The sequence below is a fragment of the Macrobrachium rosenbergii genome, chromosome 3 (genome assembly GCF_040412425.1).
Source record: "Macrobrachium rosenbergii isolate ZJJX-2024 chromosome 3, ASM4041242v1, whole genome shotgun sequence".
NCBI classification, from domain to species: Eukaryota; Metazoa; Arthropoda; class Malacostraca; order Decapoda; family Palaemonidae; genus Macrobrachium; species Macrobrachium rosenbergii.
In genome coordinates, this window is record NC_089743.1 from 46,763,604 (window position 1) to 46,778,007 (window position 14,404).

A 14,404-nucleotide genomic window follows, 5' to 3' on the forward strand; every position below is an offset into this window, starting at 1 on the left:
ACCAGATTGACAAGACGGTAAAACATTGGCTTAGAAGCACAGTCATAGGTAGGTAACAAACTAAGCTTTTAAATACCATTAGCACTTTTTCATGGCAAAAATATACAGTTATCGCCTTTATTGAAAAAAATACTGTATTGGAAAACGGGACACTAGAACTTTTGTACTTGGGTAATTAGAGCCAGATGTTGTTCGATATTCAAATGGAATACAGGTTGGTGAGGTTAAGGCAGAAGTGGCATGGTTCTGCAAAAGGTCTCAAATAGAAGAGTGTCTAGAGTTATTGCTAGAATTATTGAGCTAAGTGTTCCCATGGCTGTGGAGTTTTGTTAATAATGTTCGAAACAGTTAAAGATGGAAACTATTCCTTTGCATCGTCTGCATAAATGACAGGCAACTGGTGACTAGAGAGAGAGAGAGAGAATGTCCAATACCATACTAATTTTTATTATTATTATTATTATTATTATTATTATTATTATTATTATTATTATTATTATTATTATTACAGAGAAAAGAGAGAAAATTCATATAATCCTGGTTATTATTATTATTATTATTATTATTATTATTATTATTATTATTATTATTATTACAGAGAGAAAGAGAGAGAAAATTCCTATAATCCTAGTTATATTTTTTGTAGAAAGATAAAAGGGAAGAGAAAAACGAGCAAAATTATGATTATCATATTTCTGTCATGAGGGAGAGAGAGAGAGAAATACGCAATGTCATGCTTACGGTAATGTTGAATTGACAATTGTACTCAAGATAAAGGTTTGTGATCGACGTTTGTGTTTCCTGATGTGAAGGATTCATGATTCTAATGATTGATGATTATGCACAGTGTAGCAGCTAAAATAAATATAAATAAATATTTATCAAAATCTACAGCTGTCAGAACACAAAATACTCATTTGATATATTGCTTTTCCATACACTTTTATAAAAGAAACACTTGTTTGTGGACACAGAACCATATGATTGCACAAAGAAGATTAGACTTTTGACCTGAGCAGGTCCATTAGAATTCTGAGCCTCTTCAAGTCGATGTGAGGTTTCCAAGTACTGAGGTTGTAAGATCAAACAGTGAATGGGAAAGTGCCATAATGATAACAGTGATCCTCATTTCAAACGTGATATGCCTAGGGTCGTATTGGAAGGTTTAATCTCTTCATAATGACTGAAATTCCAGCATAATAGAACCAGTTCTGCAAAGTAAACAATCAGGCCTTTTTTATGCTCTTGTAGACCTAAATAGTCTCATTCAAGACAAACGACTTGATAATAGGTACATTTCACTGCTGATGTCATATGATTTTAGTGTTAAGTTGGCTTAGTTTTCATCATCATGCTACAAGAAAAGTATTTACGATAAATTTCCTCACAAATATATCATATTACAAGAGAGACGGGTCCCACAACAAATCTGAGGAAGCCAGAAGTAATGAGAGCAACATCAAGTTGCGTCTCATTTTTTAGATTATTTTAACAAATATATCTCAACATCGACTAAAATAATGACATTTTCAGCTGCACCTATAGTCAGTAGCTTCTATTTAGTCACGAATGTTAAAAAATGTTTTGACTGAAATCAAGAATGAATGTCAGTTGATTTATATGATCTTTAATACAAAATGGATGGCCTTTGCCTTTAATGTCCAAGATCAGTCTTCATTAACTATTACGCCCTCTTTCAAGGTTAAATGCATGTTAATCTGACACTAAAATGATGACGTTGCAACGAGATTGTACCCCCTGTTGAAGTCAAGTTTTTGTAAATGTCATATTTTTATACCATCTTGAATACCGTATTTGTTAATTGCATCTAGGAACCTTTCAAATAAAACTTATGCTCCCAGTGCCTCAAGGTATTCATGTCCTTCTTTCAATTACGAGAACTGAAGTAAATAATAACGTTACCACTGATAAAAGTGTGTTGATCACTCAGGATCTGAACGCCATCGCTGTTTGTAAATTTTAGACCCAGCTGTATACTAGGAATTTCATTTTACGTGGGAAGTTTCGCATTCAAAAGCCGTAAAGCTTTTAATTTTGTACCACTACAGAACCACTGAATGGGGAAATCACTATTTACAGGGCAAGGACTTGAGTACTAGTGTAGACTTAAGTATCAGTGTACTGTTTAACTACAAATTTTGAGGCGAAGCTTGTCATCGGAATGACCCTACATTTATTAATTTTGACTAAATCACTTCTGCTGCAGTTTACATTAAATCACGATTCTCATTTCATAGTTTCTTATTGCATATTAAAAAGCCATGGAGCTAACATTTTGCAGGTGAGGTCAGCTACCACTTCGATGACCTGAAGCCTGAAAATTCTAGACATAACACTGCCAAGGCTGCAACAACGATGTCTCTATCCACCGTCGTATCAGCATAATGACTGAGCAAATGTGTATAAAATCTTACATTTTAGATGGATTCTTATCATACTTTAAAATCTAACCAATCTGATTTCGAACATTATGCGCCTATATTTATAATCTATACTTTGATTACAACTCTAGAATGAATGTAGTTTAGATCATGAAGTTTTGCTGGGAAGCTACCCATCCTCGTAACATGAAGCCTGTTAATTATTGCTAAATCAAAGGTGGACCTCTTCTCGTGAATTATGGTACAGTTGGCTTCATGAATTTCGGTACATATCACAGCAAGCAACGATACACATGGCAACTCCACAGTGCAGCAGGTGTGAGGTTCAAGAGAAATGTCAAAAGAAAGACTGATTCTTTATTATGTTGTTGTTTCAGATTTAGCTGGCGTTGTGCCAGCACGGGCTCTTGCTCCTATAGCAGCCCGTAATCTTTATTATGTTGTTGTTTTAGATTTAGCTGGCCTTGTGCCAGCACGGGCTCTTGCTCCTAGAGCAGCCCGTAACTCTATGTTGATGATGAGTCTGTGAGATGGGTAGGTTAATGAAAACTTTATTATGATACATGAAAGTGATTTTGGATCGTTATTATTCTCGACAGGTGTTTATAAAACAAAAAGCGGACGGAAAGGTAGCGGGCGACCCGAGGCCCCCGCTGCGTCCACACAGAATTTGTGTCCTCTGACAAGCATAAAAATACGTACAATATTCGTTACATGGCATATAAAAGGTAGATATACATATCGGCAGAAAGGCCGTACAACGATGCATAAGTTGAGGTACATAAAGAATTTGAAATAAAGACAGGTAATATACATGACGTGATTAATGTACATCTAAAGGGAGAAACACAAGAAAGGAGAGGCGATTTGTCGCCCTCACACAGGTAGTCACAGTGGTTGTCAAATGTGGAGGCGTCAAGTTGACAACACTAAGTGAAACAAAGTCATTAAACACGTATGCTCATAACAAAAATAAAGTTTGTCAAATGAAAAAGTAAAGTTACTTAAGTAACGATATTTACGAGTTGCCAAATGTCTGTAAAGCTACCAGTGATGTGTACCATAATTCGTGAAGCTAACAGTACGCACTGCTTTTCCATAGGCCTAACTTCAGATCTTAAAAAACTGAAAACAACACACTTGTTAACATCTTATCGACAGATCAAGGTCTTGACATTTATTCAAAAGTGATAAGGAACAATGTACTTGAAAAATCTAGTCTCTTAGTCTGCTTGTTCTTTTCAAGGACTTCAATCTCATTGATCTAGTCACAAAATACATTTTTAATACTTGAACATAATACCATTGCTCAGAAACGTTAGTACTGATTTTTTTTTTTTTTTATAAATTTCCACAACTCTGTAAAGCTAAGCTAAACACAGTCGGCAAAACAGAATTGGGGCAAACTAAAGAGTTAAGGTTGCTGAAATACTGTTGGAACTTGTTGACATTTGTTCTTGAGCGTAACACGATGCACGTGATAGTTTAGTCACTTCAGTGATGGTTATCATAAGACACAATGACATAGTGATGCGCAAATACGATGTATAATAAGCCATTCAGACTGAAGACGAATTACCCTCAAATTTGCAAGCTATATTACAGTTTGTTGCCAAGAAAGACGATATCAGACTCAATAAAAGAATAAAGAAAGTATGAAAGTAGCAAATATTTGTGTTTGAGGCACAGATATGATGATATGGTACTTTAAGGCTCATAAGGGATTTCCAAGCATGCAAAGAGTTTTGTCAATGGAATTTCTGTTGTGTAATCATGTAAGACATTATAGCACTTGTAATACTGCTCTCGAACGAAAGTTCAACTTAGTCATTTTGCTCTAGATGACACCGTACTACTGATCTCTTTATATTGTCAAAGGTGTGTGCATCTTTTGAAGGAATCCTGGCAATCCTTTATATATATGTTTATCGTTCAAATGAGGTTGTGTATTGTGTATGATCTGCGTGAGACTAACAAAAAATACTGAACATAAAGAGAATTCGAGAAATTGGAAAGCGTTGGATGCGGAAATAAAGAGGGTAATGTAAAAGCGGGGCCTTTGTAAATATCAGGCCAGTTGGTAATAAAACATCGTAAATGAGAGACTTCTAAAATATTATCTTTTGCTGAAACTTTGTTAAATGACTTTGATACTACTAAGATATGTGACATTATCCCCCTTACTCAAAATTTCCTTCAAATGCCGAGAAAGGGTTGGTTGGCGGGAGGAACTGGACATTTTGTTCTCATCTTAAAATCCCAATGCCAGCAACTGAATTCAGTGGAGTGGAAAAATTTTCATGCCTTACTGACATGGTGATGAAAGCTCTGAATGCCTCTTTTGAATTTATCATTCATGTCCAAAATGTCAGAATATGTGATCATTGAACATTTGATTATTCAGCCGGAAAGGCTAAATGCTTTACTAGACTGTCAGTCAGTTTACGGGCAATTGCATTTTACCGAGACTTCTGCACAGTCTGTTATAAATGATCTGTTGAAAAGATGGATGAGGGCAAATGTGTATACTGGTATTGCTTGAACTCAGTGCGGCTTATGATATAGTTGTTCATGAACTACTTCTAAATGATTTACGATTCATTAGAATTGTCGATGAAGGTTTTGAATATTCAGTAGACTAAATGCATGACAGAGTATTCTATACAGATCAGGAACTCATATTCATCTTATGAAATACCGAGAGAAGGAGTACCCCAAGGAAGTGTGTTAGTTCCGGTTCTCTTAGCAAATGTACTTCAGAGATATTTGGAGTAAAGCTAAAAATTATTTGGAGATGAAAACCAATTTTCTCTCCATAATGGAAATTGAGGTACAAATAAGAAACAATTTTTTTTACTAGTGTTACGATATTTAAACAACTAAAACTAAAAGAGAATAAAACTGAATTTATGTTGGTGGGGAAGAAGAACAACTTTAGATGCCTTGGTGACTTTCTGCTGAGTATGAATAGTGATCTATATTCCTAATCACTGATAAGTCCATAACTTAGATGTGCTGACGAGCCATATTTTGTCTCAAGTGCACCATAATGTTGGAAGGGTTACTGGACACTATCTTAGAAATATTGCCTTTATTAAAAGATATCCTTACAAGCGTTCTTTTAAAAAAGTGTGATTAATTATGTCGTTAATAAATTTCATTACTGCAGCTCTGTCTATCACAGTCTACCTAAGATACAACTTAAGAAGCTATAGGATATACTAAATACGGCGGCAATAATAATAAAGGGTTTAGCACCTATCGATCGGTACAGAATTACTCTGCAGTGTCTGAACTCAACTAACTGCTTATCAAAGACTTGATGCCAAATGTATATTACCGCCAAACGAATGGAGTCGACCTAAGCATATCCTAGTGTCAGCTACAGATGGTTTCAAGTTATCTGAACCAAGTTCTTCGAATGTAAAATGTGAAATACCTCTGCCATCGATATTACGGATATGGAAGATAGTCTTGGCTGTTTTGTAAATAGTGGTGAAATGCATGAAATAAAGTCTTTCGTGACTTTAACAATAAGCGGAAAGTTAATTATGTAATTAAGAAAAGCGAGAGCAACCTTCTAATGGGCAGAGTCAACAGATCATGACAGCAATTTTTGACGCAAGCCAAACAAACGCAAGAACTTCGTACGAGACTTTAGTGTGTTTACCCTTCCAGTTTGTAAGGTTTCTGATGAAGTTAATACGAAAAATAAGAGCTGATAATGAGTGACTTTATCTTGAATAATTTACCGTAACTGTAAAAAATCTTTTCGTTAATAATGAAACTTTTATTATAAATAATTTAAGGGAGAGTTGTCACAGTTTAAACAAAATTGTATCGAATTTCCGCCGCACTGAAAATGTGTGATATATCGTCTGTCTTGTCATTAATAATAAACATGAACTTGTTTATAAATAAGAACAACAAAAGCAACATTCTAATGGAAAGAGCCAACCGTTCATGACCAATTTTTGACGCAAGCCACAAAAACACAAGAACTTCGTACGAAACGTTCGTGTGTTTACTCTTCCAATTTTCCTGGTTTCTGATGAAGTTAATGTGAAAAAAATCGCTTAAAACAAGTGGTTTTTTGTCGAATAGTTTACCGTAACTATAATAAAAGCTAAGGATTAATAATAAAAACTGTATTAATAATAAATAAAAGAAGAACCTTGATTGATTAAGCAAAATTGTATCGAATTTCCACCGAACTGAATGACTCGATCGGCACAGAACGCCACCGTTTCCCTTCAGTTACCGATTGACTCTCTTGTGTCAATGTTGTTTCTGAGATATCTCCTCTGGTGATGGTGAACTGCGATGAATGACTTAACCCGGAAAGTTGATGCTGCCTCTTTCTCGCCCAAATCTTCTCCTCGGGGGTCGAGGTCCCCCATGGCCAACCCCATGTTGACCAGGAATGACTCCACTGGCACTCTGAAGATGACGATCTCTGCTGGGAAGCATCCTGCGGTTGTGCACTCTGGTCCATTTTACTTGATGAAGGTTCGTCATTTCACTTTTTAGTTACATAGCCTATACAAAGAATAATTAAGCCTTCATTAAAATTCTCAATGCTCTTAGCCTACTTTCATTATTATAATATGGCTCATGCGAACCACCGTATCCACTAGGCCTAAGTTCGAGGCAGGCCGAGCTGGCATTGGTCAGAGTAGGCCTAGGTTGGACGCCGAATGTAAATTAAGAATTTAGTAAGGGCTTGATCCAGCCCAGGAGTGTCAAGAGTATTTTAGGGTAGGCCTAATAGGCTACCATAGCCTTAGCTTGGCTTCTAGGCTTAGGAGCAAATTTTTTTTGTTCATGTCTGCTAGGCCTACATTGAACCTATGATGGTTTAGGCCTAGTTTCTCATCAGTACAGAATTAAATGGTGTGGAGCCAATGTAGATGGAACGGTTACGTGGCTGGCCTGTTAATCTAGCAGGCATTTCAGACCTACCTTCACCTAACCTAACCTCAGACACCATACCCTTACCTGGCCGTGGCAAGATTCTCTCCCCCTGGACTCCCCCCCCCTTCCAAAGTAAATCTTGACCCCTCCATCTGCATACTACCCAATGGCGCTAGTGGTCATTGGCAATGAAGATGATTAGGCTGAATACATTGTGGTAATTCTAAGAAAGAGCCCCATGTGGATATTGTTTATCAGTTAAATTTTTTGACCGAACAATATAAAAAGGGTGTATATGATGTAGTACAGAAATAATGGGAGGAATTTACTGTCCTTAGGTTATGTTTTCACTTTAGTCACTGAGGGCCTGGTACTATACATGGCAACCCATGTATAGTACATAATTTTTTTTATGGCATAAAGCCATAAAAAAGACAGTAAATTTTTCATGTTATTTCAGTACATTTTTCAAAATTTTTCATGTTAGTACATTTTTCAAATTTCTCTTATTTCATTACATTTTTCAAGTTATCTCATCTGTAACTGCATCATATACACCCTTTTCTGTTTTGGTCAACCAAAAGAATCTACTAATAAACATCTCAATGTGGAGTTCTTTCATTGAATTACTGACCTTTTCCCATTGAGTATGATATTAGGCCTACATTGAAATGGTAGCGTTGGCTAATGTAAGTAAGTATGCCTTAGTTTTACCAGACCACTGAGCTGATTAACAGCTCTCCTAGGGCTGGCCTGAAGGATTAGACTTATTTTACGTGGCTAAGAACCAATTGGTTACTTAGCAACGGGACCTACAGCTTATTGTGGAATCCAAACCACATTATAGCAAGAAATGAATTTCTATCACCAGAAATAAATTCCTCTAACTCTTCATCAGCTGGCCGGGGGAATTGAACTCCGGCCCATCGAGTGACAGTCTGAAGCTCAACCGACTCAGCCAACGAAGGGCTAAATTAGGAAGAGGTAATAGGCTATTGTGATCTCGCCAGTTACATAAACAGTTTACTGGTGTGTCTGCTTACCTCATGTCTCATTCAACTTTTACCATTGTTGCTGGTGCAGAAGTCAAATTCTTCAAGTTCCACAGCTCCCTGCATATAACAATTACAGTGCATCTCTGACTTGTGGGTACACCAACTTACGACGGATTTGATCTTACAGCTCCGTTAATGGTGTTTGTTCTGACAATATACAAACCCTCGGTCCTTTACATTAGGGATTACTTTCAGGCGTAGGCTGGAAACAGCTGTTGAACTTCAAACAAGGTGGTTAGGGAGTTAACTACTGTCCGGGAGGCAGGAGTACCGCCTACCCAGATGTAAACATTCCAATTTGCTTTCGGCCATCGTAGCATGTGGATGTTGTCTTCATCGCTCTCTGCCTGACTGCTTTTTTCGACACAATATACAAACCCTCGGTCCTTTACATTAGGGATTACTTTCAGGCGTAGGCTGGAAACGGCTGTTGAACAAAACAATTGCATTTTTCTACCATTTCGGTTGAGTCAAAGTTGACCGTAAGTTTAAATTTTGGCACTTATCGTGATTTATATGAAAATATTTCAAAACTCATAAAAGCTACAACCATGAGTTATTTTTCGTTGTATTCTACATGAAATTGCACACATTTTCATACATAAAACTTTATGTAACGGCTAATATAAAATGGTGCAAACATTACTACAAAGTGACTAAAGAATTTCTGAGATTTTCGGCCGAGTTAGCGCGCACGGACGTAAGGAAAAAGTTTTTTCAAAAATTCACCAAAAATCGAAATATTGTGCTAGAGACTTCCAATTTGTTGCAGAATGAAGGTAAATGATTGAATATAACTAGAATGTAAGAGTTTTAGCTTACAATTGCATTTTTTTACCATTTCGGTCGAGTCAAAGTTGACTGAAGGTTGAAATTTTGGTACTTATTGTGATTTATATGAAAATATTTCAAAACTGATAAAAGCTACAACCATGAGTTATTTTTTTGTTGTATTCTACGTGAAATTGTGCACATTTTCATATATAAAACTTTATGTAATGGCTAGTATAAAACTGTGCAAAAATTACGACAAAGTGGCTAAAGAATTTCTGAGATTTTCGGCCAAGTTAGCTCGTGCGGACGTAAGGAAAAAGTTTTTTTCAAAAATTCACCGTAAATCGAAATATTGTGCTAGAGACTTCCAATTTGTTGCAAAATGAAGGTAAATGATTGAATATTACTTGAATGAAAGCGTTTTAGCTTACAGTTGCGTTTTTCAACCATTTCGGTCGAGTCAAAGTTGACCGAAGGTTGAAATTTTGGCACTTATCATGATTTATATAAAAATATTTGAAAACTTATAAATGCTACAACTATGAGTTATTTTTTGTTGTATTCTACATGAAATTTTGCACATTTTCATATATAAAACTTTTCGCGCATGCGCAGCAGGATCACGCTTTTAAACAAAACAACAGCGTGATCCGTGAACTCCCAGCATCCCTCAAAACGCTTGATTTAAAATTTTTCGCAAGCTAGGTCTATAAGTATTTTTCCGTGAATATTTAAAAAAACTTTTTCTAGTCGACGTATTTTACGTCCACTCGGCACCCGGCAGACAATTTTTGTTGACGTAAAATACGTCCAGTCGGCGTTAAAGGGTTAAGCATGCAGAACGAATGATTAATAAAACCATAATAAAACAGATGAATGAAACTCATCTGTAGGCTTTAGATTTTCCATAGAAAAAACTCAAGCTGTCATGTTGTATAAAAATAAAAATTGGAAAAAAGGTGAAGAAATAGAATTGAAAATCAGAAACCATAATATACCATTAAGCCAAACTGCAAAATTTTTAGTTTAATGTTTGATGCACACCTGAATTGGAAAGCCCATATAACTTACATAAAATCAAAATGCAAAAGGGCACTAAATCTAATTGAAAAACTATCACACACAAGTTGAGGAGCTGATAGACATACTCTTACCATACTCTATAAAGCAACAGTGTTACCAATCATTGACTACGGAAGTGAAATATATGGTTCAGCGTCAGAAGCAGCTCTGAAAATATTAGAACCAGTTCACAATGAAGGACTAAGAATATGCACAGGAGCATTTAGATCCTCACCAGTCTCCTCAGTACAAGTCAAATGTAGCGAACTGCCACTGTTCCTCCATAGAGAGTTCATAACAGTGAAAAGTGCATTAAGAATCAAGACAAGTGATTAACCAACAAAAAATCTATTTGACCTAAGGGATATATTTATAAACAGTCATCCACCTCCTTTCCCAATTAGAGCTAATAGATTGTTTTAGTCACTGAACATAGATATACAAGTACCTTCAACAGTGAAGTTACCACCCCATTGGACCATGAATAAAATAAGGACTTGCGCACAGTTGAAATATTGATCAAAAAGTTCCTCATATACCCCAGAACACCATAGACAAAAAAAAACCACAGATCATATAAGACAAAAACGTTCATATTATGCAATTTATACAGATGGGTCTAAAATCACAACATGGAGTAGGATATGCAGCTGTATCCCAGAACAAGTCATATCAGTTATCTTTGCTTAATAATGCCTCAGTCTTCACAGCAGAGTTGTGTGCAATTGCAGTAGCCGTCAAAATTATAAAGCAAATATCATTCAGTAATTTTGTGATTTTCAGCGACTCAAGAAGCTCTATAGAAGCCTTTCAGGAAGTTAAACATGAACTCCACAAATTGTATAATAATGGAAAAAATATTGAAATATGTTGGATCCCTGCCCATGTAGGGACTAAAGGAAATGAAAAAGCTGATAAAGCAGCTAAAGAACAGTCTACATGGCAAGAGCAAGTGTAAAAATCCCAATTAGTGATAACATAAGAGATATAAAAACAATCATTGTAAATAAATGGCAAAATATATGGAACGAGGAATCTATAAACAATAAATTGAAACAGATAAAACCCAGTGTTGGAAAATGGAGCTCATCATGTCAGAGAGAGAGAGAGATGTACACAAGTAATTCTGACGCGTCTCCGAATAGACCATACTCGTTTGACACATGGACACTTGATGAACAGTCCATATGGCCCTCCTCCCGAATGCCCAGATTGCAAAGTGTTGATAACAGTCAAACGTGTTGTGTGGCTGTCTAAAATATAATCAACAGCGAGTATCAACGTTTGGAAATAAATCAATGGGGGAAATTTTGTTGGTATCTTATACTTTTTCAGTCATCCCAATTTTAACATCATGAAGTGTATCTCAATGGACAAAATATAAAACCAAGTAAATAATGAAAATACAGAAGCCCGTAGGGCACTTAATGAAAAAAAAAAATTGTAACTTATTCTGAGTTTTAATTTTTAATTTTTTTGAAATTTTATTCTATTTTTAATCTTTAATTTTTTGTATGTATGGAAACGTGCAAATGTACTTATCGTATACATGTGTTTCAGTGCAAAAGCATGTTCATTATACAGTTTTTTCTTTTAAACTTCATTTTCATTTATTAATTATCACGTGAATGACCGATTTGGTCCTAGTTCTAGGCCTAGGGCCTAGACCTGGTATTTCATCCTAATCCTTTGGGCCAGCCCTGTGAGAGCTGATAGTCAGCTCAGTAGTCTGGTTAAACATTTTAATGATATTAACCCTTAAACGCCTATTGGATGTATCATACGTCGACTAAAATTGTCTGTTGGGTGCCGAGTAGACGTACCGTACGTCGACTACAAAAAATTTCAACCTTCAGTCAACTTTGACTCGACCGAAATGGTCGAAAAACGCAATTGTAAGCTAAAACTTTTACATTCTAGTAATATTCAATCATGTACCTTCATTTTGCAACAAATTGGAAGTCTCTAGCACAATATTTCGATTTATGGTGAATTTTTGAAAAAAACTTTTTTCTTACGCAAGGGCGGTAACTCAGCCGAAAATTTCATAAATTCTTTCGTCATTTTGTCGTAATTTTTGCACTGTTCTATATTAGCCGTTACATAAAGTTTTATATATGAAAATGTGTGCAATTTCATGTACAATACAGCAAAATACAACCCATGGTTGTAGCTTTTATCAGTTTGGAAATATATTCGTATAAACCACGATAACTACCAAAATTTCAACCTTCGGTCAACTTTGACTCGACCGAAATGGTAAAAAAACGCAATTTTAAGCTAAAACTCTTACGATCTAGTAATATTCAATCATTTACCTTCATTTTACAACCAATTGGAAGTCTCTAGCACAATATTTCGATTTATGGTGAATTTTTGAAAAAACTTTTTCCGTACGTCCGCGCCAGAAATTCTTTCGTCACGTTGTTGTAATGTTTGCATTGTTTTATATTAGTCGTTACATAAAGTTTTATATATGGAAATGTGCGCAATTTCATGTAGAATACAACAGAAAATAACTCATGTTTGTAGCTTTTATCAGTTTTGAAATATTTTCATATAAATCATGATAACTGCCAAAATTTCAAGCTTCGGTCAACTTTAACTCGACCGAAATGGTAAAAAAAACGCAATTATAAGCTAAAACTCTTACATTCTAGTAATATTCAATCATGTACCTTCATTTTGCAACAAACTGGAAGTCTCTAGCACAATATTTCGATTTATGGTGAATTTCTGATAAAAAAATTTTTCCTTACGTCTGCGCGCGGTAACTCAGCCGAACATCTCAGAAATTCTTTCGTCATGTTGTCGTAATGTTTGCATCGTTTTACATTAGTCGTTACATAAACTTTTATATATGAAAATGTGCGCAATTTCATGTAGAATACAACAGAAAATAGCTCATGGTTGTAGCTTTTATCTGTTTTGAAATATTTTCACATAAATCACGATAACTGCCAAAATTTCAACCCTCGGTCAACTTTAACTCGACCGAAATGGTAAAAAAACGCAATTGTAAGCTAAAACTCTTACATTCTAGTAATATTCAATCGTTTAACTTCATTTTGCAATAAATTGGAAGTCTCTAGCACAATATTTCGATTTATGGTGAATTTTTTAAAAACATTTTCCTTACGTCTGCGCGTAACTCAGCCAACATCTCAGAAATTCTTTCGTCACGTTGTCGTAATATTTGCACCGCTTTAAATTAGTCGTTACATAAAGTTTTATATATAAAAATGTGCGCAATTTCATGTACAATACAACAAAAAATAACTCATGGTTGTAGCTTTATCAGTTTTGAAATATTTCCATATAAATCACAATAAATAGAAAAATTTGACTTTCGGTCAACTTTAACTCGACCGAAATTGTCGAAAACTGCAATTGTAAGCTAAAACACTTACAGTCTAGTAATATTCAATCAATTAGCTTCATTTTTCAACAAACGGGAAGTCTCTAGCACAATATTTCGATTTATGGTGAATTTTTGAAAAAAACATTTTTTTACGTCCAGCAGCGTTACGAATTCATGCATCATTTTGTGATAATATTTTCTCTGTGTTGCTTTGATCGTTTTAAAATTTGTTATATACCAAAATCATCGCAATTTAGTGTACAATACAACTAAAAAAATTAACTCATTAGCTTTAACCGTTTTGCTTACAGCGATTTGTATACAATTATATACGAGTTTTTTTTTTTTTTTGCTGTCATATATTCCAATATTTATATATGATAATGATATTTTTTTTCATTTCTGATGGTTGCATACTAAACTTCAGGCAATGACAAAAAAAATGAGCCAAAAATTAACTCTTAATCTTAAAAACTAAGCGTGCTGTGATTTTTTTAAAAAACTTTTTTCCGCTTCGGCGCTAACTCACCGAACGCCGCCGGCATACGGGAGACGTTTTTGTAAATAGGGCTTCGGCGTTAAAGGGTTAATAAATAAGTGTCAGTGCCAGTGGAGGAAGTGGCTGTCTGTCCTGCTGACGCTCCCAGATGAAGGTCACTGTCACACTCCCTTGAACCTGGGAGCAGACATACTGGAGGTCCAAAGCAGGTTAGCAGGGTTTGCCCACAGGCAGTCACCCCCTCATCTGACTCAGTGCTTCATAATTCTGACAACTGTTGGAAAGACGTCACAGTGAGCGCCCACCAGTTATCATCTGACTCCGATAGTGACTCTAG

General features: G+C 35.5%; 1 protein-coding gene across 1 annotated transcript in view; it reads left to right on the plus strand.

Moving 5' to 3' along the window:
* The first annotated feature begins 6,639 nt into the window (after window positions 1-6,639).
* Window positions 6,640-14,404, plus strand: part of LOC136855102 (mediator of RNA polymerase II transcription subunit 19-like) — a 94,048-nt gene continuing 86,283 nt past the window's right edge. Inside the window, exon 1 of the mRNA XM_067131935.1 lies at window positions 6,640-6,911. Coding sequence (XP_066988036.1) covers window positions 6,726-6,911 — 186 coding nt within the window. The 5' untranslated portion in view covers window positions 6,640-6,725. The remainder of the gene's footprint in view (window positions 6,912-14,404) is intronic.